The sequence below is a fragment of the Psammomys obesus genome, unplaced genomic scaffold (assembly GCF_907164565.1).
Source record: "Psammomys obesus unplaced genomic scaffold, mPsaObe1.curated_primary_1811, whole genome shotgun sequence".
Lineage (NCBI taxonomy): Eukaryota > Metazoa > Chordata > Mammalia > Rodentia > Muridae > Psammomys > Psammomys obesus.
In genome coordinates, this window is record NW_026585895.1 from 48,594,168 (window position 1) to 48,620,427 (window position 26,260).

Sequence of the window (26,260 nt, forward strand, 5' to 3'; positions counted from 1 at the left end):
GCCTGGTGAGGTAGGTCTTTCTGAGTGTCCCAGGATGACACGTTCTCACTTGAGAGTTGCTAAGGAGGGGCACCTGTGGCAGGAGGCACCGATGCGATGACCTAAGCAGGGAAGGCCCTGGCCGTGTGGGTGACTGGATCACGGCTGTGCTGGGGAAATGGAGGGTGGGCTCGCGTGCGTGAGCTGGAGACTGTGGCCGGGGTCTGTAGTCAACACTAGAGCGTGCGGCTCGGCGGGAGGTGGAGCCCCATCCAAGCCCCGCCTCCAGGTAACCGGGGTCGTTCGGGAACCACCAAGGCTCTTCAGGGCCCTGGCGCCTTGTGCCGCACCGCCTGCGCGCATGCGCCCGCGGCCCCGGAAGTGCTGCTCACGGCGTCGGCCCTTGCGTCCCGGCGGGAGCCGGCAGAGTCGGTGGATGTAGGGCCTGTGCGCTCGACATGGCTTCGGCGGGAGGCGGCGGCTGTGAGAGCGCGCCGCCCGAGGCCGATCGTCCCCAGCCGCGGCCGTTCCTCATTGGCGTGAGCGGCGGCACTGCTAGCGGCAAGGTGAGCGGCCTGCGCCCGGGCCTCGCGGAGGGACTGTCGGGCCACTGGTCGGGACGCCATTGCCTCCCGCCCAGCCGCGGCACCTGTTGCTAGCAGCCAGGGGACGGCCTCTAGGGGCTGGCGGGTCACTGCACAAGCCCACTTACTTCCAGCACTCTCTGTCCCCAGTCAACAGTATGTGAGAAGATCATGGAGCTGCTGGGACAGAACGAAGTGGACCGCCGGCAGCGCAAGTTGGTCATCCTGAGCCAGGACTGCTTCTATAAGGTTCTGACGGCCGAGCAGAAGGCCAAGGCCTTGAAGGGACAGTACAATTTTGACCACCCAGGTACATGCAGAAAGCTCGTCGGGAGAGGTGGGGGTGGAGGGGTAGACTGCTGCGATTTGGGGGGGTCCTCTAACAGGGATTGCAAACTGCCAGACAGATAGAAAGGTACTTGTGAATGCAGACTGCTGGACCAGGGCTGTCAGAGATGTTTGTGGGAGGCAGGCTGCCAGACCAGGGCCACACAGAGATGTTTCCTGGATGCAGGCTGCCAAGGGAGGCACTCCAGGAATGTGTATGTGGGGTAGAGTGCCAGACCGAGGTTGTACAGACAGAACTGCGAGATGCCAGCTGCCAGGGTGGGGACTGATTGGGATGCAGACGCAGTGGGGGCTCCGTGATGTCCCTTGGCAGTGAGCCCGTTTTAGGTTAGGAGGACTTGCTAATTCTGTGGGCCTGGAGTGATTCAAGACTTTGGCTAGAATCACTTGGGAAGGAGGTAGCAGAGGGGTCTTCAGGATCACTTCTCCATGTATTGAAATCTCATCCCTGCACCTTGCTGCCGAGGGGTCCTTTGTACACCCTACTGCTCCAGAGCTGTCCGGGGCCAGTCTTCAAGGAGGCCAGTTGTAGAAGCAGGGGCTGATCAGGGCCCAGGCCTTGGAGCTGTGTCCTGGTCTGAAAGGTGCCTGTGGTTCCTAGGTTTAAGCTTTCCTAGGGACACAGGAAGGTCAGAGGACAGCAGCGTTAACTGCCACTTCCCAGATACAGAGTGGAGCAGAGGCCCAAGTCATCTCTTTCCCTCTGTGCTGGCCAGTCAAAAAGTCTTTGTTCCAGTTTCTGGTGGAATCCTGTGGTGTGCTGTGGGATCCTTGGCATCCCTGGCTCTCAGCCGTGCTGACCCTCAGCCGTGCTGACCCCCAGCCGTGCTGACCCTGGGGCAGAGGTAGCTTTCTTCTGTCTGCTGCACTGGGGCGGCTAGGTATTCTGACCTTTTTCTGTTTTGTAGATGCTTTTGATAATGACCTGATGCACAGGACTCTGAAAAACATTGTTGAAGGCAAAACTGTCCAGGTTCCCACCTATGATTTCGTGACCCACTCAAGGTAAGCAGGTAGTTCCCTCGGGGGCCAGTGACATAGACCTGTCTACACACACAGGCTTGAGGTGGATTCCACCCCAGTCTGGGCCCTTGTGACTCAAGTGGACCATCAAGCAGGCCCTAGCCCGGCCTCTCTCTGGCAGGTTGCCGGAGACCACGGTGGTCTACCCAGCTGATGTGGTTCTATTCGAGGGCATCTTGGTGTTCTACACTCAGGAGATCCGGGACATGTTCCACCTGCGCCTCTTTGTGGACACAGACTCTGACGTTAGGCTGTCTCGAAGAGGTAAGGGCCTCTGGGTCCCTGGCTGGGGCTGGGGTCTTCCAGGGCTCCCTGGGAGGGGCTTAGGCTGGTATCTTGCTCCTGTTACTGCAGTTCTCCGGGACGTGCAACGAGGAAGAGACGTGGAGCAGATTCTGACGCAGTACACCACCTTTGTGAAGCCAGCCTTCGAGGAGTTCTGCCTGCCGGTATACTGCCTTTACCATTCCAACATGGAATGGGTCCCAGCTCTGCCTACCTCTCCCTGGCTGCACTGTTTGCCTTTGTCTCAGCTTAAGACCCCGATGCCCTTGCATTGGCGGTTCCTTCCCAAGCCTGGCCTGTGTGTCTTGCTCTCTCCTTGGAGCCTCTCTGTGAGGACTTGACTGTTCTCCTGGGCCCATCCCCTGGGCTGCTCTGGACCAGGTTCTAAGATCCCTGCTGATTCATATTAGGAGTCTTCTGTGTTTTTCCATCTTACATTTCAGGAGTTAGAGGTGAACTTGCGGCTCTACCCAATTCAGGGAGGGAATATGTAGAATTAAAGGTTGTTTTTTTTTTTTTTTCTTTCTTTTTTTCTACACCCACTCTAGCTCCCAAATGAGACGGAGACCTGTTGCATTTATTAATAAGCTTTAAAGCACTATATCTGGGCAGATACTCATCTATTCAAATCCATCCTTGCTGGTCTGGTCTGTTTCCCAGCCATGTGCCCTTTACATGTCCTCTAGTCTTGCCCTTGCCAATCCTGCTCCATGGCAGGATCCATGCCTATCCTTTGTCCTCATGGCAACTCCTCATGGTCTGGAGGCCTCCCCACCACCAGCTGGGACCCCCACCAGGATTGCAAGTCCTGCCTTAACTCTCCTGCCTGGTCAGCTCTTTATTAACCAATCAGAAATGATAGAGCACAATTTTTACAGAGCATTGAGAGGGGCCTTCTTCAATAATAATAATAATAATAATAATAATAATAATAATAATAATAATACCAGAATCTGTTAGCATTTAGTTTACTGCAGGTTCAGCAATTAACAATAGAATTACAGAGACACACTTTAATACCATGGAATGAAGGTCACCTCTACAGGAGTGAGGTGGTTGGGAGCTCAGGATTGTAACCCAGGCTGGCCCTGAACTCATGGTAGTCTTGTACATTTAGTATCCTGAGTGCTGGGATTTTTAAGTGTAAGCTATCACACTCAGGACCAAATTGGAGTGATTTAAAGAGAAGCATAATATTTTGCCTCTTTAAAAAAAAAAAAAAAAAGTGTATTTGTGTGTGTTGTGTATGTGCATGTGTGTGTTCATGGAAACCAGAAGAGTATTGGATTTCCTGGAGCTGCAGTTACAGATGGTTGTGAGCTGTCTGATGGGGGTGCTGGGGACGGAACTGATTCCTCTTGCAAAAGCAGCAGACGATCTCAGCTGCCAAGCCAGCTCTTCAGCCCCCAGAATTTTCTCCCTTAAAGGTGAAAATAAAAGCCAGGCATGGTTGTGCATGCTTTTAATTCCAGAGCTTAGAGGAGGATGGAGATCTCTGTGTGTTCAAGGCCAGTTTAATCTACACAGTATATTCCAGGCAAACCAGAGATAAATGGAGAGACCTACCGTATACCCCCTCCCACCCCCTGTCCCAAGTAGTAAAGGGACCATGACTAGCAAGACAGGATAAGTCAGTCCCATATACTGCTACTCAAAGCTGCCTTCCTGCTGCTGGGATTAAAGTACACGGCCACTGCCAGGTGGTGGTGACACGCACCTTTAATCCCAGCAGTCAGGAGGCAGAGACAGGTGGATCTCAAGGCCAGCCTGGTCTACAGAATGACTGCCAGGGCTGTTACATAGAGAAACCCTGTCTTGAACCTGGCCCCCATTCCCCCATCCAAAAAAAAAAGTGGACGACCACACCTGGGTAAAAGATTTTTTTTTTTTCTTTAAAACTTCTTGTGCTCTCTGAAGTTTCTGGAAAGTCCTCGTGTGAAGCACAGGCTGTGCAGTCTCTTGCTGCCTTTTGCCCAGTAGGTGGTGAGTAGGCAGCAAACCCCTGGGCCGTGCACCCGGCCAGTGCCCGAGCAGAGGCAGCTGCTCCTCTTCCCTGAGGCTTGTGCTGCTGCTGCCCTCCCCAGAGTTCCCTGCCTCAGCTCTGCCCCCATCGTGTAAGCCAGTCAGCCCTGCAGAAGCATTCTCCAGGCTGGTAGGAAGGGGAGTGGGTTTCAGCCTCTCTTTCTGGAGATACTGCCAAAGTGGATGCCTGTAGGTGCTGTTTTAAACTCTGTTTTATTTGGGGTTCCTAAAGTCTCTACTTCCCTTCCAACCCCCTTTCCCTAGGTAAGAGAGAAAGAAAATTAGAAGGGAAAGGGGACATAGACCTTACTTCTTCCAGCTGGGTAGGGTCATTGGGTTCTTTTTGGGGTAATACCAGTCTCATTCTTCAGGATATCCAGCAGTCCAGGCAACCAGCAAATTCGGCCAACAGTCTTCTTTCTTCAAAGCGTTCTCTTCTCCTGTCTCCCCCAAGCTGCTACCCCTTTTCTCTCCGGGCTCTCATATTTCTACCCTCCAAGTCCTCAGAATTAAACCAACAGCAGCTGGCAAAGACCACACCCTGCATGAGGCGATTCTCAGCTGTGGACAAATTTAAGGCAGTCCCGTGGGATTAAAACAAAAACCTATTTACATAACAGAACTGAGTCTTTAAAGAAACCAAAACTTCCACTGTAGTATGAAGAGGAAGTTCTCAGGTTTGCACTTCCCGTTCATGGAAGAGGTTTCTACTGCCTTCAGCAACCTGTCTGCCGAAGGGGACAGGCCTCTTTGTCCCAAACAGGGATAGGTCGGCAGCATCAGGACCCTCCCCAGGTCCACAGGTGCTCTCAGCTTTGGGCTTTGCCTGGTTCAACCATGTTGCCTCAGCAGCATCTTTCTCTCAGCATTCCTCAGTGTGTGCTGGAGACTGTCCCTGCCATTAGAAGAAGTAAGTGGTGAGAGCACGTGGGTGGCAGGTGTGTTGGGGGTATCATGTATGTCTCCGTGGAGGGCCCATGGCTGGCACAGCTCTTGTCCTCTCATGCTCACTCCGATAGGACATGTGCAGACTTCAGTCCTAGTTTGAGAGGCCAGGAACTGTGGGAGGTGTCACACGGGCCTTGGCCAGCAATTAGAATGTGATGAGGCAAGCACAGTGGGACACAGTGGGACACTGACATGCCAGTGCACTCTGCCTTCATCCTCTGCTTCACTGTCTCTCACCTGTCTGAAGCTGGCCCCAATCTGCCAGTGCCACCAACATCCAGGCTTTCATCCCCTTTCCTGAGTACCTTAAAGTCCGCCTGCAGGAAACAGACTCAAGAGACTCCTCTGTCTTTCAGACCAAGAAGTATGCTGATGTGATCATCCCTCGAGGGGTTGACAATATGGGTAAGAAACCCCCAGCCCCACTCCCAAGCCGTGAAGCAGAGACTGCCATCTCCTTGCTTGGCTGCCAAGGCTCCCAAGTGTGTGCATGGGTCCTGTTGCTGTTTATCTGGGCCACAGGTTCATGTGTAACTTTCCAAGCATGTAAGAGCTGCTGGCTTCCAGAGGGGTGCAGGACACACATTCTGGGGCAGCTGAGGAAACGCGCAGGCACTGGCTAGCCTGGTGTTGACAGCGGGCCACAGCGTGATGTGCGTGTACACATTGCACAAGTTAATTTAAGTTAGAATTCTTTATTTGCTTTGTGGTGGGCTGTTCGTAACCTAAAACCTGGCTTTAGACAGGGCCTGCCAGGCTGATGAGATGTGTTTTTTATCAGCCAGTCGACATGTGCCCGCACAGCAGACAAAGCTAGGGAGTTCCGTTACGTGTCTTCTTGGCTGAGGCATGGGGTGGGCAGGTGGATGGGAGGCCGGAGAGGACTGCGGCGAGGCAGGAAGGCACAGTGGCTTCCTGCACGATGAGTGTTTTGCAGGGTCGGGGAGAGGGCAGGCTGCAAGGGTGCCAGGAGTGGGCATGCTGAGCCTTCCCCGTGTCTCACCGCAGTTGCCATCAACCTGATTGTGCAGCACATCCAGGACATTCTCAACGGCGACCTGTGCAAGCGGCACCGGGGAGGGCCCAATGGGCGCAACTACAAGAGGACGTTCCCTGAGCCAGGAGATCACCCTGGGGTGCTGGCCACTGGCAAGCGCTCACACCTGGAGTCTAGCAGCAGACCCCACTGAGGACCACCATACGCAGCTTCCCCACAGACCCCTGAATAAGGGTCTGGGCGCAGGGACAGCCACTGTCTCCTAAAAGCACAGTCAGGGATTACTATCAGCGTGATCTAGGGTGGCAACAGGACCAAGGCCTTCCTTGCTTGGGAGGGCAGACTCATGCTGACAGAGCATTCCGGTGTCCTCCTCTTCCTCTGAGTGGAGGAGGCCAGTAGGTCTCTGGATCACTCAGAAGTGCCCAAACTGCACAGTAAGCCCACGGTGCCAGCTTCCAGAGGGAGGCAGGCAACACATGGGGCCAACTGAGGAGACAGCCAGGCGCTGGCTGGCCTGTGTTGGTAGTGAGCCACAGTGAAGAGCTTCCCAGTGTGATGTGGTTCGTGTACACGTTGCAGAAGTAAAGTTCGAAGATTTGTTAGATATCCTTATTTGTTTTGTGGTGGGCTGTTGGTGACCCATGAACCGAGTTTTACAACTTGCCACTGGGCTACAGTCTACTCTGAAGAGCCTGAGGCAGGAACGGTAAGGTCTACTCCCATGACTCAAGCAGCCATCACGCTTGATGTGGGGACTTCTGGGTACCCTGGGGCCTGGATGGAGGGATAGATGCGGGCAGGCTATCAGGTCTCTTGTGGCTAAAACCATCTCCACAATTCTGCGGGAAGCCTAGCTCAAGGGCCTGTGTACAAGCCACTTGGGTCCAGTTCAAGGCTAGCATGTCAGGACAGACTGTCTCCAGCCAGGGGAGAACTGGAGTGCCGTCAGGTGAGCGTGGCTGCCTAAAAACTGGCTGCCAGCCAGTGTCATGCACGCCGAACCCAAAGCTCGTGGCTTTACAAATGGTCCCTTCTGTGTTGTCAAATTTGTCTCCCCCCCTCCAGGAGGGCCCCTTTTGGAAAAGTGTCCTTTGCTATTGCCATGGCCACTTCTCATTTCTTGTTAAATACAACTGTGGTTCCCACTCATGACAGCAGCTGAGCTGTATTGAGCTCAGGGGCTGGTTTCTGTTAGTGCTGTATTGGTTTTGTTGAACTGAAATCCCTTTGGAGAAAGAATCAATAAATAATACTTAAAAATTATTCATCTGTTCTTTTTTATTTTCATTAGGAAAATCAAATTAAAGGCAAGGAAGTGTATAGATGACATTAGCTGTGGAAGTTAGGTGAAGGTGCTTGTTTAAGTCTCCCAGGACAGTTTTTAGAATCAGATCAGTGAGGTGTCTTGACTGTCAGATTCCCAAGCAGGCTTTACAAAGGGCAGCCATGTCTGCACACTGCAGGCCTTGTGAAAGGCAGGGCTAAGACCCCATTGGTAGGCCCACCTGGGGCGAGGCTAAGGCTCATGACCCGTCCACTCCTTCACTGGCCGAGTGTTCCTGCCTGCCTTGGTGGTTCCTATATTGGCAGCTCCAACACTGGCTTGGTCAGAGTTGGGCCTCAGGGGTGACGCTGTGGCAGGGCACGTTCTTCACTGTGTGAGGAGGAATAAATCAATTCCAACGTGGAACCAGTGGACAGGTCTCTTCAGGTGAAATCGGAAGTAATCCGTGGAGTCCTTCCTGGACCCAGCTAGTCCTGCCTGCCGAGGCCTCTGCTGGTGGGAGACAAACAGGTGTTTGAGATTCTGGTCTGCATGCTTGTCTTCCATCCTTCTGTTCTCTAGTACTTTCGGATCAGAATGTCCCAGCTGTCTTTCCAGCGAAGGGCCCGGAGCTCGCCTGGTGACAGTGGTGTGTCCCCATAGGTGAGTGGGCGCAACATGTTGGACACGTGGCACGTGGAGGAATACCATGCTACAACCAGGGCACTGAAGACATTCCTCTGCAGCTGAGACCTGTGGGCAGCAGGGCAGGGCAAGGTTACAGCACCCCTCCTGGTCATCCCCCAGGAATCTGTTACTGCCTGCTGACACCTGTGGCCTTAGCTGTGTGTCTCTTAGACCTGCTGCTGTGCACCCCGCCCCTCCCCTTGCCTGCCTGGACACACTGCACATGACCCTCATCACTGCTGCTTTCTTTGCCATGGCTCTACCCACAAGGCCAGACGTGTGCTTACATCGTCCATATCAACACCGTCTGCTCCAACCCAAAGCTTTCTCTCTGCCACAGCCTACCACGTCTAGGCAATGAGCTGCTGCCGCCCTAGGGTGCTGTTAAGCCTCTCCCCAGTTTCACAGCCCTAAGGCCCACTGTGCCCGCACCTGCACAGGTGGTCGCTGATGTGCTGCAGGATGATCGGGAGCAGCAGGATCTGGAAGGTGAGTGCCGGAAGGTAGTGGTAGAGGAAGAGCATCCTCTCCATGAAGAAGAAGGGCAGGTAGTTGAGCGCCCAACCACCAGTACACAGGGCTCCAGCCAGCACCCAGTGGGACCAGGCATCTGTGGGAGGGTGTTATCTCAGAGCAGCACCGACACTGGGCTGGCCACGGGCACATTCCTAAGGTTCCTGACTTACATACTGTCCTCAGTACCTCACCCAACCCCAGGGCTAAGTGGACTGAGGGAGGACACTGATGATTCCTCCCGGGGCAGGGTGAGAGTGGACCCGCCCTGTGAGGTCCCTGCCAGTCTCAGCTCCTGACCGGTGTAAGGTGGCCAGGCCGCTCTCAACGCAGAATTCTGCTCAGCTCCTCAGGCAGCCACAAAGGAGTTATGTCTGTGACCAGCCCAGAATTGTAGCAAAAGTCAATAGGAAAAAAGGACCATGTTTTCTGGGATGAACAGAGGCCACAGGGCAATGGTGCTGTACTGCTTCAAGCAGCTTTTGGGGGCTGGTGCCATTTTCTTTCCAGGGCAGCAGTCTGCCGGCTGTTCACAACCATTGTCCCTAAGCCTCTTGCTGGCGGCTGGGCCTCATCCAGCGTTTCTGGTGCATGCAGGCAACCCAGAACTAAGGCTCTGTTTCCTGGGCTTCTCTCTGCTAAAGAAGTCTCAGTTGTAGTGTGGATCTTAACTGCCACAGGTTGTCTACAAGGACCCTACCTGCAAAAGCAGGGGCCCCAGGGCCTCGGGTCCTAATAAGCTGGCTGCCACCTATGCACGTGCAGGAGACACTAACCCTCAGGGAGGTCACAGATTCTCCTTCGCCGGCGGAGCAGGTACCAGAAGAAGAGTAGGGTGTAGGCCACTGTGGCAAGGCTGGCTGAAGCCCAGATCACGATGTTTCCAAGCAAGTGGATCTGAGCCTGAAAGCACAGGCAGTCAGGGGTCGTGACCTGCTCCTCACTCCAAGCGGAGGGCAATGGCCACAAGAGAGTTCAAAACCACACAGGCATGTCTGGAACGCTCCAGCCCATCACAAACCTGGATGCACCTGTTCCCTGTGCCACTCTTCTGGAGAAGCACACATGTTCTGTTTGCTAAAACTGACAACTCGGAGTAACGGAGATTTGGGGCACTGGGCGTGGATCCAGAGCTCCGTGCGTGCTGAGCATGCACAGCCTTGGGCTGCCCCATGCCCAGAGAAAAGCAAGTGCTTAGCCTTTGCTTTGGAGAAGCGCAGGACACCTACAGAAAGTCGACTGGGACTCACACATGCTTGCTTACACTGGTGCTGGGATGCAGCCAATAGGCAATGTTGGTGTCCAGGGTGACCCACTCCAGCGGGGTGGAGCTGTACTTGTGCTCTAGGTCCTCGCTCTTCAGTGTCAGCATCTTCCACTGCACAGAAGAGAGCACAGGCTGCAGGGCATGGTCATGCCTCCAGCTGCCATGATGTCAAGGTGTGTGACTAAATTGCTGTCCCTTGTCTATGACCTACCCAGCTTAAGTTCCTTTGGCAAGGGCTGCAGGTAGGGGCCCTGCATGTGAACCTGGGCTGTTGGCTTGGGGGGTCTGCCTCTATGGATTCCGCATCTGCTCTGCTGTGACAGGAGTCATGCCACGGGCCCTGAGTCTCTGCCTTACTTGCCGAGGGCTCTGCTAGTTGACTGGAGCCCACTTTGACCTGATGGAAAGCCTTAAGGTCCCCTAGCTTTATGCAATGTCAAACTGATGCAGAGCTGCCTTGTCCCCAACTCTACTGCGGGCAGGTCCATGGGGGTCTGGAGACCAGAGACGCACTCGTTCTGCTACAGGTTCAAGGACTTTAAACTTGAGTGCTCAGCAGCACAGAGTGCCTTCTAGGTAGAAATCAGCTCCCACTGAGTAAGTACGGGCGTCCCTCCAGTCACTTGTCACCTGCAGTTCCGAGAATCGGGCCATGAAGCTGAGGTTCCTGCTGATATCAAACTGAGTGGGGGAGTGCAGCTCCAGCTCCCTGTCCTTCTGCTCTTGGCCTGACAGTGGACACCAAGGAAGAGACACAGTGAGGCTGAAGAGCTGAGGACACAGGCTGCCACCAGCCCTTCCCCATAGCCCACAGGGACGCGTACCCACACTGCACCACTCACCTGGTTCCCACACCCCAAACTCCTCTGCCAAGTCAAGACTAGTGTACTCTGGGATGCATGATTTGCTGCTTCCCCAGCCTCCCCACTCGCCCTCAGCACACACACCTCATGTAATCATGGATCAGTGCGAGGGACTCTGCCAAACAGAATGGAGGGGGTTAGGTCCCTCCACATCAAGTGTTGTTTTGGTATTTCTCTGAGTGCCACGAGATCCACAGAGACAACCAGATGCCCATGACCCTGGGCTTGAATGACTCACTTGTGCCATACCGGTGTTCCTCCACATTCCACACCATGCTCTCGTGGTAGCCTTGTGACAACTTCTCCCCAACCACCTCCAACTGCCGAAAGCCCCAGTCAGGGAGGTGGGCCCCGCTCAACTAGCAAAACCGAGAAAGATAATAAGCAGAACAGGAAGATGGCTAGCCCCGTCTGCTGTGTCAGCAGATCCCTGCCCGGGGTCTTCCTAGGATTCTGGCCCCTGTGTGTACTATAAACACAGGAGACTTTCATTACTGGCTAGCCTACGTGAGCATAGGCCTGAACAGCTCTGGGAGGGGGTCGGGGAGACCAGGCTGACTAGGAGCTGCCCTTCACCTTCAAGATGGCAGACGTGTTCACATGCACGAAGCGCACTTCCGACAAGATAGTCTTCCAGGTATCTTGGCTGGACTCTCTGTTCACAATGTCCTGCAGAAGCGGATCTTGTCAGCCTGGGGTGGCAGTGGAGCACTTGCCTCGAATTCAGGAGGCCCTCTGCTCCGACCCCAGCACCACAAACCGGTATAAGCCTACACAGGTCTAGTCAGTTACCCATCCCTTCAGACCGCCTCAAATATCAACCTAGAGACCAGACACCCATCACTTTTCGCCCGAGAGGAGACCAGTCACACAGCTAGGAAATGAAGGTGGGTCCTGCCTGCAGTAAAGAGCTCTGAAGCAAAGGTAGCACGCGATGCTCGTCCTCAGCTTCAGTGCTGGGGCTCTCCATGACCCCCAAATACCCTCACAATACAGCACTTGAGCCAACCTGTCTGAGACTGCAGGAAAGGCGCCTCCCACAGGGACTCAAAAGTCACACGAGGACACAGAACTCTAGGCCAAAACAGGGACGTTTCCTAGACTTTATCTGGCCAGTGTAAGGTAGTTCTAGAGGTCACACCACCTCTGAGACTGGCTGGGGAGAGTCCTGGCCCCAGTGTTACAGATTGATATGCCTTAATGATGACTCATGATGAGAACCACAGATTTCAAGAGGCTAAGCAGGGACAAGACATCCTGGACCAGGTACCACTCCTGAGGTCTGCTCCCATTTCTGGAAACTCTATTTGACTTGTAGCAAGTGGTACTCAAAGGGCTGCCAGGAAGTGGGCAGGGGAAGGGATCAGCAATGGAGCCATTAGTAGTAGCAAGGTGGCAGGGAGGTCAGTGAGACTCTGTGCCATTCCTACTGAGACAGTGAGACTTGATGCCATTTCTACTGAGAGAGCTTCCCATGAGAAAGGGCACAGCACAGGATTTTCATCAGGCAAGCCCACTCAGGAAAGGCTGGAGAACAGAATGGAAATGGCCATGAATCTGTGCAGCACAGAGCAGGTGAAACCGGGCAAAGATGGGTCAAATGTGCCTAAGAAAATCAGTCCTCATGGATAAGAGCTTTGAGGAGGAAACCATCAGGGGACACAGTATCAAACTGGCATGGCACTCTAGGGAGGTCCAAAATGGGAGAGAAACTCAGTAATCAGGAACATCGCATCCTATCAGAAGCTAGGCCAGTATGATCTCTCTGCCTCGGAAATGACCCCAGGCCTGCAGCTGTTCAGTACTCAGTTTGTGGGCTCAGTAACAGGCCCCTCTCTGCCCAGCAACTTTCCCAGGAAACCTGACTTCGCAAGGGGAACAAGTGACCATCACCAGAAGGACACTGCCTCAGTAAAATCTCACTCTGACAGCCAAGCCCCTCCACCAGGAAACTGCTTGTGCTCCTATTAACGATGGGTGAGAATTGGCTAAGAGGCTTCCCCTGGGTCTCCAGGAGTGGCTGGAGGCCATGCTTATGGTGGGAAGGTGTCTTAATGAGCTTTAATTGTCAACGTGATACAGCCTAGAGTCATCTGAGAAGGGAGTCTTAACTGACGGACTGCCCAGCTCAGCCTGGCCTGCTGGCATATCCATGAGGGAGTGACCTTCACTGTGACATGATGGAGAAAGGCCCAGCCACTGTGGGTGGCACCATTCCCTGCGCAAGTGATCCTGGACTGTACATGAGAGCTAGCTCAGCATGAATCTGGGAGTGAGCTAGTAACAGGTTCCTGCTTGAGTTCCTGCCCTCACATCCCACAGGGATGAACTGTAGACTAACCCTTTCCTCCACTAAGTTGTTTTTGGTCATGGTATTTGGCACAGCAATAGAATGAAACTAGAAAAGAGGGTGACATAATGAACAGTCCAGAAAGCACCTCCAGCTGGAACAGCCCTTGACCCCAAAGGTCCTCACAGGACAGACACAGCATGTGGAACTTTCCCAATCCATCCCTGAAGCACCAGAGGACTCTAGACCTGATGAAGTGACTGCTCCCCATGGGAACATCTCAGATTTGCTTTGTAAATAAAAGCTCCCTCTCCTACTTTACATTTGAATCCATTACCCAGAGAGGCATGTGGGTGCTCTGAGGTAGAAATCAGGTGTCCCCACTGACATAAGGCTCTGCTGCACTCAGCCCAGCACTCCACACAGAACTCACCAGCTTCCAGAGGTTTTGTGCAGGCATGGAGATGTTATAGTCAACGTAGCAGGAGACTTCTTGAGTATGGGGACTCAGTGGGGCTGCAACATCGTGCCTGGAAGACAGAGCAGAGCTGCTCCTTCAAGGGTCCTTAAGGGGAAAAGCTGGCTCTGCCTGCTGAGGCTGGGGAAGCCTGCTGGAAAGGCAGCAACCAGAGGCCACACATCCAGCAATGTAGGCCACTCGAGCTGGCCTACATGACACAGCCTAGAGTCATCTGAGAACAGGGTCTCAACTGAGGGACTGCCCAGGTCAGACTGTCTTGTTGGCGTATCTATGAGAAACTGTCTTGACTTGTGTGTTTCCAGAGTTGATGTCAGACAATTGGATGGGTGCCATTCACTTTTTGAACAGATGAAGCAAATCTCAGAATCATCACAGGGACTGAAAGTATACGTCTAAGACCTGGTTCTGGTGTGGCACTGGCCTAGCAGAACTCAGAAAAGTAGTGCTGTCGGCCCTGGGCCAGCAAATGCAGAGTGGTCTCATGCCGGGAAAGCAGGCTGCTTTGTGTGGTTCAGCCTCAGGGTCCAGAAGCAGCCTGTTATCTGCAGTCTACTCAGGCAGGACTCAGATCATCACAGAATGCACCAGGCACCCCAAGAGGCCCAGCAGTGAGCAGTCTGCGCAGCCCTTGACAGCAACACGCCAGTGCTGTAGATGCTGGACTACTAGACAGAGCGAGTGTCAGAATAAAAAGTAAATCGGAGGGACAGTGCCCAGGCAGGGTTTCTGTTAAGGTGGCCTTAGGAACATCCAGCAGGAAGTGAGTGTGGAAGCCAAGCTGCTGTTTGCTTACTTCAGCACTAGCAGGGAGGCCAAGGGATAGGGGTGACACAAGTCAGGAGCCTCAGGAGGGCTGAGGGAGTCACTGGAGAGAGGACTGTGGGTAGAGACATGGTGAAGCCCACTGTGTACTCTCAAGGGCCCAGTGCGGCCATGGGAGTGAGATGGAGGCGGGAAGTCAGGATGAAGGACACAGGCTGTGGTTGGGGTGGAGGGTGTGAAACAGACCCCGACAGAGCAAGCACGGGGAACACTCACGTGTTGAGGAGGCGGGTGGTCATGCCGTGAACGAGCTGTACAATATCTCCATGTCGTACAGGCCTGGGAGGGTTGTTTACCACCAACTGGTGTCTAGGAAAACGGCAATGTCAGAGTGACACTCAGCCCTCTTACTACAAGCTCTCTTGTACAAGCTCTCTTGTACCTCTTACTACAAGCCTGGGATGCCAAGGCTTGTCCAAGACCTCCCTGCAAACACTGGGGAGTGCACGCCCCACAATGTATGTACCCTGAATGAAGTGGCTTTCTATAGAATCAAAGCACTTATGTTTCATTTAACTCTTCTCAACCTACGGTCTGTGACTCCAGTTGTCATTGTCACACTTGTCTATGAAGGATACACTAACTGCCCAAAACAAAACAAAACAAAAACAAAAACCTTATGTTGACAGCATAGAGCATACTCTTTTTTTTCATACCTCCAAAAAAAAAAAAAAAAAAATTCAGAGCCTATCAAGCTGGATGAGGTGAAGCACACCTGTAATCCCAGCACTCGGAAGGCTGAGGCAAGAGGATTGAGAGTTTGAGGCAAGGCTTGGCTGTAAGCAGAGATGCTGTCTCAAACAAACAAAACAGGAAAAAGACAAATAAAACACACCAAACTAATCAAACAGAAAAGGCACCCTAACCCTTAAAACTTCTCAAGTGTCCAGCACTGGACTAGTGCTAGGATGGACACAGGACAGCCGGGGGAGAAGTGAGAGGAGAGGAGGGCACACCTTTAGTTGGACTGGTCTTGGTGGCCTCCCCAAGGATCCAGCCTTCACTTTCCTGGCAATAAGGGTGAGTGCAGAGATGGCCGAGAGCCTGGCGATCATAAGGGTGCCACTGGAGTTTATGGGAGAAGTCTCTAGATTCTAGAGACCAAGGACACTCAGGAAGGTACGGATAGGAAAGTACTTAGTGTAAGGCCTCTTAGAGGCTGCCAATGCTGGAATGGGCATGAGAGATGGAAAATGAATGTTGGTAAAAAGGGGAGAATCTCATTTAAAGGCAGACTCCTTAGGTCTAGACACAGGATGAGTGCAGAGGGGCTCCCATAAGGCCCTCTTGAGGGAAGCAGGTGTAAAGAAGGACTCTGGAGCCACCTTGGACCCTGTTACAACTCCTAAGAGATGCTAAGGGAGGTCACTGAGGACCTGGACCAGGCCCTGGCCTCACCTTACAGGCTCACAACAGGTAATCCAGCTCCAAGGCTGAATGAGGTCACTGGCCAGGGAGCACTCATGAAAAGGAGGCCTAGGACTCAGCAGAAGGACCTGTCCAGTCATGCTGGGTGGTGAGCTCTCATGGAGCCACACTCACCTCCCAGGGTCCTTGATGATCCACCAGTTATTGATGTCTTTGAAGGGGTAACAGGTCACCTGTTGCTGGTGGGAGCTGCCACGGCCATTCTCATATCTGTGTGAGATGTCAACAAAGAAAGCACCTGAAGTGGGCAGCCGAGACCCACAGGCTGCTCCGTGCCCCCTAGATTTCTAGAGACCACGCAGCAGGACGTGTCACCCCACAATACAGAGTCTGTGTCCCATGAGCCAGAGAACATCGAAAAGACACTGCCAGGCAGAGCTGCTCAGAGGCCACTGGAGGGGGCATGGCCATGGCATTCCATAGCCCTCCCAGTGTTTCACAGTGGACACCCACAAAGTCATGAGCCTGGGCCTAGAGCCCTGTGACGCCGTCTCTCTAAACTCAGTCACAGCAAGTGACACCTCTTAGCATCAGCAAACTGGGAGAAAGCAAAACATTCTTGATTGCAAATTAAAATGGTCACTTTCCTTACATCATGGGATAGGTGTTCTGGTGGGAATGCAGCCAGCAGGGCAAGGGTTTGCCGAAGACGTTCCTCAGAGTGACCTGGGAGCCATAGGCCACCTCCAGGGGCTGGCCTTGGGTGATGCGGGCTAGCCCTCCCTAAGACAAACAGAAAAGGTCTCAGGTGAGCTCAAGAGACTAACCACCCTTCTAACCCGTGGATCCCAAGATGGAGAATGGTGTCAGGCTCAGTGGCATGTCCTTTACTGTGGAGCCAGCTCATCAGACCAAGACCATATAGTCTTATAATTAGTTGTGACTAACTCTCATAGACGTGGGTCCTACTGAACCACAAATCTGAGGTAGATGTGTGCTCTCTGGTCAGGTATTCAGGTGACCTTTCCACCACAGATTCCTTTTATAAGTTGTCTATCCTGGGAGAGGCAGGCAACTGTGTCTGAGAGCTGAGGAAGAGAGCAGGTGTGGCCATCAGCAGAGCCAGGGTACATGAGCAGGCCTGCTCAAGGCTGCACCCCTCACCAACCACACATGGTACATTTTAGAGGTCAGTACTCTTTATCTGAAAAATTGAAACCAGAACTGTTCCAGTTTGGGGGGACTCAGGGCCACCCACACTCGTGAAAGTCCAAAATGCAAAATGCTCTGCAATCTGCAGCTCTCAAGGTAACCTGGCGACCTGGACATGCCGACTGGAGGCTCAGCTGCGCATGTCTGCAGTTAGCGCAGTGCCCTCCAGGCCTGTCTAGCTCATGAGGCATTAATGCACAGCCAGGGTTCCAGAATTCCTTTAAAAGTAACAACACGGGCAGGGTGGCGGCGCCACACACCTTTAATCTCAGCGCTCGGGAGGCAGAGGCAGGCGGATCTTTATGTTCGAGGCCAGCCTGGTCTACAGAGGGAGTTCAGGACAGCCAGGGCTACACAGAGAAACCATTTCTTGAAAAAACGAAAACGAAAACCAAAACCCAACAACAACAAAAATCCCCAATATGGCTATCTCATGTTTTAAATTGTTTTATATATTTTAATTATTATTTATACAGTAGTCTGCCTGCATGTGTGTACTGCATGCCAAAAGAGGGCACCAGATCTCATATGATTGTGAGCCACCATGTTGTTGTTGGGGATTGAACTCAGGACTTTTCGAAGTACAGCCATCTTTCCAGCCTGGCTGTTTCATTTCTTGATCTTTCCTGCATAGCTCACTTGGCACTTCATTTTTAATCTATTTATCTACCTATTATCTACTCATTTATTTGGCTTTTTAAAACAAAGTCTTGCTATGGAGCCCAGGGTTGCCCTGACCTGTGGCAACCCGCCTCCCTCTTTCTTCTGAGGGATCCAAGTTCCACCAAGGCCGGATCTGACACTGCTTAGACAGAAACTGAGCCCGTGACCATCTTTGTTCTGAAGTAACCTGGACATCATGTTTCTTACCTCCAAGCTGGCTTGGAAGGCGCTGGACATAATTTGGTCGTGGGGCCCAGAGCGGTAGAGCAGCATTAAGTGGACATAGAAGAACAGTAAGTACAGGAGAACTGGGGTGATCACCAGAGCCACCACTCTGGCGAGTAAGTGACTGAACACGCGAATCTGCCAGGCGAAGAGAGGAAAGGTCTTCCGTCTGCAGAGCAGCATGACGTTTCCAGACGCTGCCTGCAGGCTTGGGGAAAGTCACTGAGAAGCGCTACCTCCCATGCAAACGCTCACAGGTGAGCTGGCCCTCTCCCACCTCTTCCTGAAGCTTTGAGGACCCACCTCTTGAAGCCAACTACTCCCTTGGACAGCTTCGCAACCCCAGCCCCAAGCACTCCAGGCTCCTGTGGCACTGGCACGACCACCTACGTTTGACAAGGTCTGATCTCCAATCAGGTTCCAGGCATGGACAGCTGCAATGCTGAGCACCAGCAAGTAGGTAAAGATGCCCATGTATTTAACTCTGAAAAAAGACAGATTTGAAATAAGGTTAGACGATAGACAGCCCGCAGACAAGAAGAGTACTGTCCAAGTCAGGGGCGCTGACTCACCCAACTGCACAGGAACAAGAGACTCCGGTCAGCATTAGCCACAGCCACCAGCGCAGCGAGAAAGGGCTATGGTAAAAACAGAAGAACAAGGAGGCATTTTCAAGCCAGGGACGGCATGTGCTTCTCTGAGCAGTCTTTAAGTTGGCCAGGCCTACTAGGCACAAGCCACAATAAAAAGAACCCCACTTTCCCGTGTGGGTCTCAGAAGAACTTTTCTTTTTGTCAAGAAAAAAAAAAATTTTTACTGTGGGTTACAGTTTAAAAAGGACGAAGTTATAAAACCGTGAGCTAAGGGACAACCTGAAGGATTAGGTAACCGAAAAGCATTCTGCAAGCAACTCCTCAAGGTAAAACGTACTAGATGTCCCCCAGAGCAAGGTGCAGTGTCCCCCTGGAACCCCTGGAGGCTGAGGAGGAGGGACGGCTGCCAGCTAGGGCTCCACGCCAGACCCTGTCTAAAACACAAAGGAAAAAAACCAATGTGGAATCCCTTTTCCTCCTAAGCAGAAAGGCCTGTCTCATTTTTCATACCTATGTGCTTGGGAGTTGAAGAACTTCAGATAGGACAGCATGGCCAGGAGATTAAAAAATATCAATATCGATTCCAACAACATGAGCCTGGACTGAGTGATCAGGGCATTTTCTGTCAAGAGAAAAACAGCTGTCAGGACTGAGCTGCAGAGGCTGCTATGAATACAGAGCCAGTCTGCAGGAGATGCAGACAGCCCTCTCTCCATAAGCGACTGGACGGAGAATCGCTCTGAGGATGCCAGTCCCCACCTATACTAAGATGGGTATTTTTGCATAAAGCCTCCACCTAGCTTGCTGTATATGTTAAGTCATTTCTGGTTTTCCTACAACCCTTAATACAAGGAAAATGGCAGTTACTTTACTGTCTTGTTAAGGGAACAAGAGAAAAAAACTTCCCTTAAGAGTTATTTATTTTACATATATGTATGTGTTCTGCCTACGTGTGTGTATGTGTATGTATGTATGTATGTATGTATGTATGTATGTATGTATGTATACCATGTAAGTGCGTGGTGCCTGTGGAAGTCAAAAGAGGGCATGAACTGGAGTTCTGCATGGTTATATGCCACCATTTGGAAGCTAGGAACTAAACTCAGGTCCTCTACAAGACCAGTAAACGCTCTTAACCTCTGAGCTACCTCCCCAGTCCCCAAGGGGGAAAAACAAAACAAACAAAACAAAAAAAAAAAACCCTTTACTTAGTTGGTGCAGAAAAAAGTTTTGAAAAAATTTTTGAGACAAACTTTCGATATTAGCCTAGGCTGACCTCAAATTAAGCTTCTACTGTCTCAGGATTCCAAGTGCTGGGATTACAGGCCCAGCAAGAACTATAATGGAATATTTTTGCTTTGCCACTGGGGATGAACCTAGGGCCTCATAAATGCTAGGCCAGTGCCCAATCACTGTGCTACATCCCCAACATGTATGTATATGTGTGTATACTTGTGTGAACGTGTGTGCCATCATGTGTCTATATGCCCTTGAACACTGTCTGGCAGCCCCCACCTTTAATATGCCATCATGGCCACACATCCACTTTGGAAAAGAGTTTGACCTCACAGTCCATCCATCCTACATCCAAGAGGGCAGCCCAGAAGCAGAGGCAATTCTGGAGTCTGGATGAAGCGGGTGTGTTCACTTGGGAGCACACTCATCACACCAGGTGCCACCTTCCTGTACTCTGGCAGGCAGGCAGGGACCCCAGGCTTACCAATGAGCATCAACAGGGCAGCTCCCATGGCAGTGCAGTGGGAGAAGTGGAGCTCCAGCACTATCTGATAGGCCATGGGTACCGACAGGGCACCGGCAAGGGCTGGCAGCAGGCGCAAGGACCACACAGGCACGTTGCTACTGTATTCTGGAAAGGGAGTGACAAGGCAGAGCTGAGCGCATGCATAGTGACATTCGGCAGCTCACAGACTCTGAAATGCGACTTTATAAAACTGGGAGGCATATGAACAACTGCGGGTACAAACTTGGGGTAAAGGCTTAAAACCAGCTTTGGAATTTTTGTGATGGGTGGTTTTTAGAGACAGGGCCTCACCAATGGGTATGGTGATGTACACTGTAAATCCCAACACTTGACAGGCAGAGGTAGGAGGATAGCTGTGATGTGAGCTCGAGGTCAGCCTGGTCTATATAGTGGGCTCCAAGCCAGCCAAAACTACCTTGTGAGACCCTGTCTCAGGGAACAAAAACAGTTAGGGTCTCAAACTCCTGAGTTCAAGTGATCTGCCTGCCTCAGTTTCCCTGAGTAGCTAGGACTAAACATAAACTACCACATACCCAAACTGCTTTGAAATAGGCTTCGCAGTCAAAGGACCAGCTCTCACCAAGCATAGGAATGATGAGTAAAGATTCTGAAGTTAATGGTGACTTAGTATATTTACCCCAAGAAGCTCTGAACATGTTGTGGCCATATACAAAGTTTATAAATATAAAATACAGTGGCTATCAAATACCACAGGATACATGTACCAAGAGCCAGGGACAAAATAATTATAATCACAAAACACAACTTTTTAACCAGATTTTTCCTTCTTTTTAATTTTTATTTATATATTTTATATATATAAATATATATATTTTTGTTTTTTTTTTTGTTTTGTCTGTATATATGACTGTATATGCCTGGCCAAAAGATGGTGTCAAAGCCCAGGACCTGGAGTTACAGACAGTAGTGAACCACGATGTGGGTGCTGGAAATCAAATCCCAGTCCTCTGGAAGAAGAATCATCTTTCCAGCCCCTTTAACCAGAGTTTTCAAAAGATGTTCACTTATACCCAAATAACCAATTATAACGCGGTTCAGATTAGCAAAAGGCAACTGTTGGTTCTTATGAAAGGCATCATGCCACCATTTTCTCATGTGCAGATTAATATGGAAAGTTAAAATGCTTACCTGCTCCAATTCGGTTCCATAAAAAGTTACCGTCAAATCCTCCTAAATAACCTAAAACAAAAAATTTGAAATATGGACCAAACAAGGTAAGAAAACTAGACATGATTTCTGCCCCTGAGAAAATTTAATTGATAAGTGTAATATATTTCTGGGCCTGAAAGGAAATGGCTGTTTCTCTTACCTACCTCCTAAGGCCAGTAGCATGTGGCCAAATGGTGGTCCACTGTCATCCAGAAAGAAGATGCGCTTCATGTAAAAGGAAATGTACTGCCCATAATACACCTCATCAAAACTACAAACAAACACAAAAACCCAGATCCTTAACAGTTATTTAAGCTTTAAAAAAGTATTGATTTTTTGTGTATGAGTATTTCGCCTGCATGCATGTCTGTATACCACATAGGTGCAGTGCCCACAGAAGGCAGAAGAGGGCATCAGAGCCTCTGGAACTGGAGTTAGAGGCAGCTGTGAGGCCCAAGGAGATGCTGGAAACTGAACCCTGTCCTTTGCAAGAGCTGCCAGTGCTCCTAACTGCTGAACCACATGTCCAGACCCTAGATATCTTAATTGTAAACAAAGGCAGGAGAATAAAACCTCATGTTTCCAGCTGACTTCAGTGAAGAGCCAGCGTCAGATCCTTTGCTCCAACTGTGTTCTGACCCCCAACACTAAGATATATACAGCATCATTTAACCTACAGGAGCATGGCGGGAAACTCCCCAGGCCCAGTGTGTGCTCGGGATGCCTGCCCTGCGCAGAGCCTATTTCTTTCTCTAGATTTTTCTTCCTTGCATGTATGTATGTGATACACAGGCAGTTATGTGTATGCATGTTCATGTGTGTAAGGATACATATGTGCATGGGGGCTCATACCTGTGTGTGCACATGCATGTATGCAGGCTCAAGGTTGATATCCAATGTGTTCCTGGATCACTCTTCACTTTACCTATTGAGACAGGGTCTCTCATTCTGGTCCTCACACGTGTCTGGCAAGTGCTTTAGCTACTGAGCATTTCGCCAGCCCTCCCACAGCTTTTGATTTGGGCATGCACTGCCCAAGCCACCGAACAGCCTCATGAGTCTTGAGGCTAATCCCACCTCACACTCTCACCAACCACTAGGACATACCTACAGCTTCAATGTGGGGGAGAACTGGAGATCTGATGAAAGGGCTGCAAACATGAAAGCGAAAGCGAGAGAGGCACTAAAGTGTTTTCGGGTAAGGAGAGACTGATGATGTCAGTTCTTAGACATGACAACGCTACCATGGTTATGTGATTTTTGTGTTAGAGAATCCTCTTCTCAGGGCTGGAGAGATGGCTCAGTGGTTGAGGCTTGTGCTGCTTTTGTGGACACAAGCTTTTGTTTCCCAGCACTCAAGCCAGGTAGCTCTCAAAGACCTGTATCTTCAGCTCCAGAAGATCTGACAACCTCCTCTGGGTTTGAAGACACATGCACACAGACAGATATATAGACAAACAGAAACACACACACACACACACACACACACACACACACTATTAAAAATAATTTTCACCCTCCAGAAGTATATACTGAATTAATCATAAATGAAATATAATATCTTAGGATTTGATTCAAACTAATCTACTATAAGGGGGCTATTGACGCCAGGTAATTGACAGATGGATGATTATTCTATTTGTGTATATATTTAACATCTATAACAAAACAGAATGCCTATATTAGTTAATAAACACCCTTTCAATAATAACAGTATGTTTCCCCTTATGAACAAAACCAGGTTCCCTTCCAAATCACCAAACCTCTGTTTCAACTTTAGAAGGAAAATTAAGGCCAGAAACTACAATTTCTTCCCCTGACAGACCACACCTTTTTTACTACAGTCCTACTGAACAAGACCTAAAAGGTACACACTACAGGGGCTGTTCTGGGGGACAAACAGGTCCCACAACCATACTGCTGGTGCTGGCTACTCTTGGTAGTCACCCTGGCTACACACGTGGAATGAACTACAATCCAGAAACTGAGGGCACACCTGTGAGAGGTCTTTTGCTTGCTTTGAGGTGGGTGAGCCCACTTCTAGTCTGGCCCTTGGAGATGGGAAGATGCCTTTAATCTGGACCATACATTCTGCTGGAAGTCTATTTAAGGACACCGAAGGAGGAAGCTTTTGCTCTTTGCCTGCTTGCCCTCGCCTTGCTAGCACATCCATGCCTCCACAGACATTACAGCCTGCTTCTCTGGGAATCCAGTGTATGCTGAAGACCAGCTGAGATACTCAGCTTTGTGGATCAAGCAACTACTGCATTCTTGAACTTTCATTCACAGCCAGCTATGGTTGGATTAGCTGGCCTGAAGCCTATAGGCTATTCCAGTAAATCACACACACACAGTCATTCTATACGCTGTAGCTATAGAAAACCCTGAGCAACACACTGCTAAAACATCCACCAAGAGGCCTGGATGCCCATAATTCCTCTCCCCTTTTCAATGTATTCATAATGAGGTTCTTCAGATCACTAAGTACGATGCCTCTCGGATCGTACACCCTCCTCCCATCTCTACTTACACCACAGCCCGAGGGTAGGCCAGTTGCCAGAGTCGGGAGAGCAGTCCCAGGCCAGTCAGGGCCACCAAGTTCAAATTGATCTCAGCAGTCACCACCAGAGGCCGCTTCAAAAATCTCAACATTTTGCAGAAAAAGCTTGGGAGGACACCCTGGAAAAGAGGGGTCGAACTACCATTAAAAGTAAATGGATAGCAGCGAGGAAAGATTCAAGGACCCTAAAGCAGCCTGGCCCCGCGATGCACCCAGGGAGAATTACAGCCTAGTGGGTTAATAAAGTCAGAAGGACTCTTCCAGAACATACCTGTTGGAGAATTACTGTTGTGTTCAAGCATAGGGTCCCCACAAAAACATTTGAGGGATGGACTCAGCAATCTCAGAACTGGACGTTCACGCATTTCTACAAGTCATTCTGTAAACACTTGCCGGCATTTGCTAGCAGCACCGCTGCTAACGAATGATGTGGCCTCTCCTGTGCCTTCCTAGTGTGGCTGAAAACTAACCCCTACTCTGGTGAGCTCTGGGTACCGTCACAGTTCAGTGACCTGGATAGACCTTCCTTCCCGTCGTCTCCCGGGGACACGCCTCTGCTCCCAGAGTTGACCCGCGCCCCTTCTTTCTTTACGGCTCTGCCCACCCCAGCTTTTCCATCTGGAGGCCGCCCCGGAACCTCCCATCTCAGGCAGGACCGGAACATCCACCGACCCTAGCGCGTCGCCCCCGAGCCGGATCCCAGAGCCCCAGCAGAGCTCCCGAATCTGACACTCCAAAACCTACTAGTGTTTCTCCGAGAGCCGCCGAGCCTCTCCCCATGTGGAGACACGCCTGCGAACCGCCTGGCTGGCTCGACCGTTGGGGGCGAGGCCGCTAGGTAATCCGCACCGCCCACCGATCGACGCTCAACTAGTTGTTCCTGCGCGGGCTCCTCAGTCAGCGGCGCGCGTGCGCGGCAGGAGCACGGAGGTAAGCGGCGCGCGTGCGCAGCGGGGTCAGCTGGCGAGAGTGTGGGAGGCGCCTCCGTCGTTGCCTGAGCGGGCCTAAGTGCTCCTTTCTTTCTCAGCTCTCCGCAGCAGCGTCCCGGACTCACTATGTAGCCGACGATAGCCTTGAATTTCTGATTCTACTGCCGCTGTCTCTCCAGCACGGATAAGACAAGCATACCTGTTTAGGGGGGTTCTCGGGATCAAATCAGGCCCTCACGCTTAGCCGACGGGCCCTGCCTTTACCGACTGAACTATCAACCCCAGATCGAGAACCGGGCGTCTTTTGTTTTGCTAAAATTCATTTTTTGACAAGTTAGTTCAGCATTGGATGACATCCGCTTGAGACTGTAGCAAAGGGTGCTGAAGGTCGCCCAGTCGTTAAGAACACTGATGGCTCTTGAAGAGGACCTTGGTTTGATTCCCAGCGCCCACATGATAGCTCACAGCCGTCTGTACCTGCAGTGCCAGTGCCAGGGGATCAGACAGAGGGTGGCCCTTCAGGCACTGGGCAGGCACACATAAAATAATTAACTGAAGAATGCAGGGAATTATTCCTAGCTTATCCATGACAGTGTTCTGCTCAAGTTCATGCGGAGAAAGGGCGCTGGAACTTTGCAGAGTGAGTTCTTTGGGCCCCAGAAACGAAGGCTGAGCCTGTAAGCCATGTTGGTGCTCCAGGACAGCCAGTAGGCACTCAGCCTCAGGAGGCCCTTGTCCTGCCTGCAGGACCCCTGAGCTATGGATATGGCTATAAAAGGTGACAGATGCTACTGTCCAGATCCCTCCCTGTCCTTGTTTTTTTTTTTTTCTTTTTGAGACAAGGTCTATGTAATGCTGAGTGGCCTAGAACTCACTATGCTCACCAGTGACTGCTGAATACACACCACCCCACTTCAGTGGATACGGTTAACAAATGACATTTAGTAAATAAGAAGCTTGTGTCTGAGAGCCACAGTCCTGTATCAAGGTCACACACCTGGGTGATGGCACAGTCAAGTAGAACTGCCTGAACCCATCAGAATCCCTTTTACCCTTTCTAGCCCCAGGCCTAGCTTACTCTTTCACAGAAGTACAGTGCAGTCTTTTGTAGCTTGTCTTTGCTACTTTGTGGGTTCTTTTCCCCACCCTTTGTCCCCCACAGCCTTGGTTTCACCCTCTAACATTAGACAAGAGAGAAAGAAGGATAAAGGGGGAGGGGGGCTGAATCTAATTTCTTTCCCAGCTATTCCTTCCAGTTTCCAGCCCAGCCCCTTCAAACGTTTCTTGCAACCATTCTTCCCTTAGTTTCCCTACAGTCTGCTTGAACAGTCCCTTCTCCCAGTTTTCCCATTACTACAGATCCAAACTATGACAGCTGTTCTAGCTATCTGCTCAGCTCAGC

At 51.2% G+C, this 26,260-nt stretch overlaps 2 protein-coding genes across 3 annotated transcripts; one reads left to right on the top strand and one right to left on the bottom strand.

Annotated features, from left to right (window-relative positions):
- The first annotated feature begins 350 nt into the window (after positions 1-350).
- On the top strand, positions 351-7,452 carry Uck1 (uridine-cytidine kinase 1). Its single transcript, XM_055600038.1, has 7 exons — positions 351-545; positions 714-873; positions 1,820-1,916; positions 2,056-2,198; positions 2,289-2,383; positions 5,546-5,594; positions 6,198-7,452. Exons 1-7 carry the CDS (start codon positions 438-440, stop codon positions 6,377-6,379), a joined length of 834 nt encoding a protein of 277 aa, XP_055456013.1. The 5' UTR covers positions 351-437; the 3' UTR covers positions 6,380-7,452.
- Positions 7,440-24,776, bottom strand: Pomt1 (protein O-mannosyltransferase 1). 2 transcript variants are annotated; one of them, XM_055600036.1, is made up of 20 exons: positions 24,674-24,776; positions 23,900-24,048; positions 21,534-21,640; positions 21,349-21,399; positions 20,158-20,304; positions 18,948-19,059; positions 18,417-18,482; positions 18,235-18,328; positions 17,827-17,982; positions 16,397-16,527; positions 15,919-16,014; positions 14,593-14,685; positions 13,507-13,603; positions 11,360-11,452; positions 11,022-11,142; positions 10,551-10,648; positions 9,918-10,031; positions 9,430-9,556; positions 8,573-8,750; positions 7,440-8,206 (listed from the first exon to the last, which is right to left on the bottom strand). In XM_055600036.1, the coding sequence occupies exons 1-20, from the start codon at positions 24,707-24,709 to the stop codon at positions 8,032-8,034; spliced, it is 2,241 nt and encodes a 746-aa protein (XP_055456011.1). In that variant the 5' UTR covers positions 24,710-24,776; the 3' UTR covers positions 7,440-8,031. The 2 variants fall into 2 exon arrangements, with proteins under 2 accessions (XP_055456011.1, XP_055456012.1); XM_055600037.1 differs by lacking the exon at positions 24,674-24,776 and adding an exon at positions 24,201-24,582.
- Positions 24,777-26,260: the final 1,484 nt, after the last annotated feature.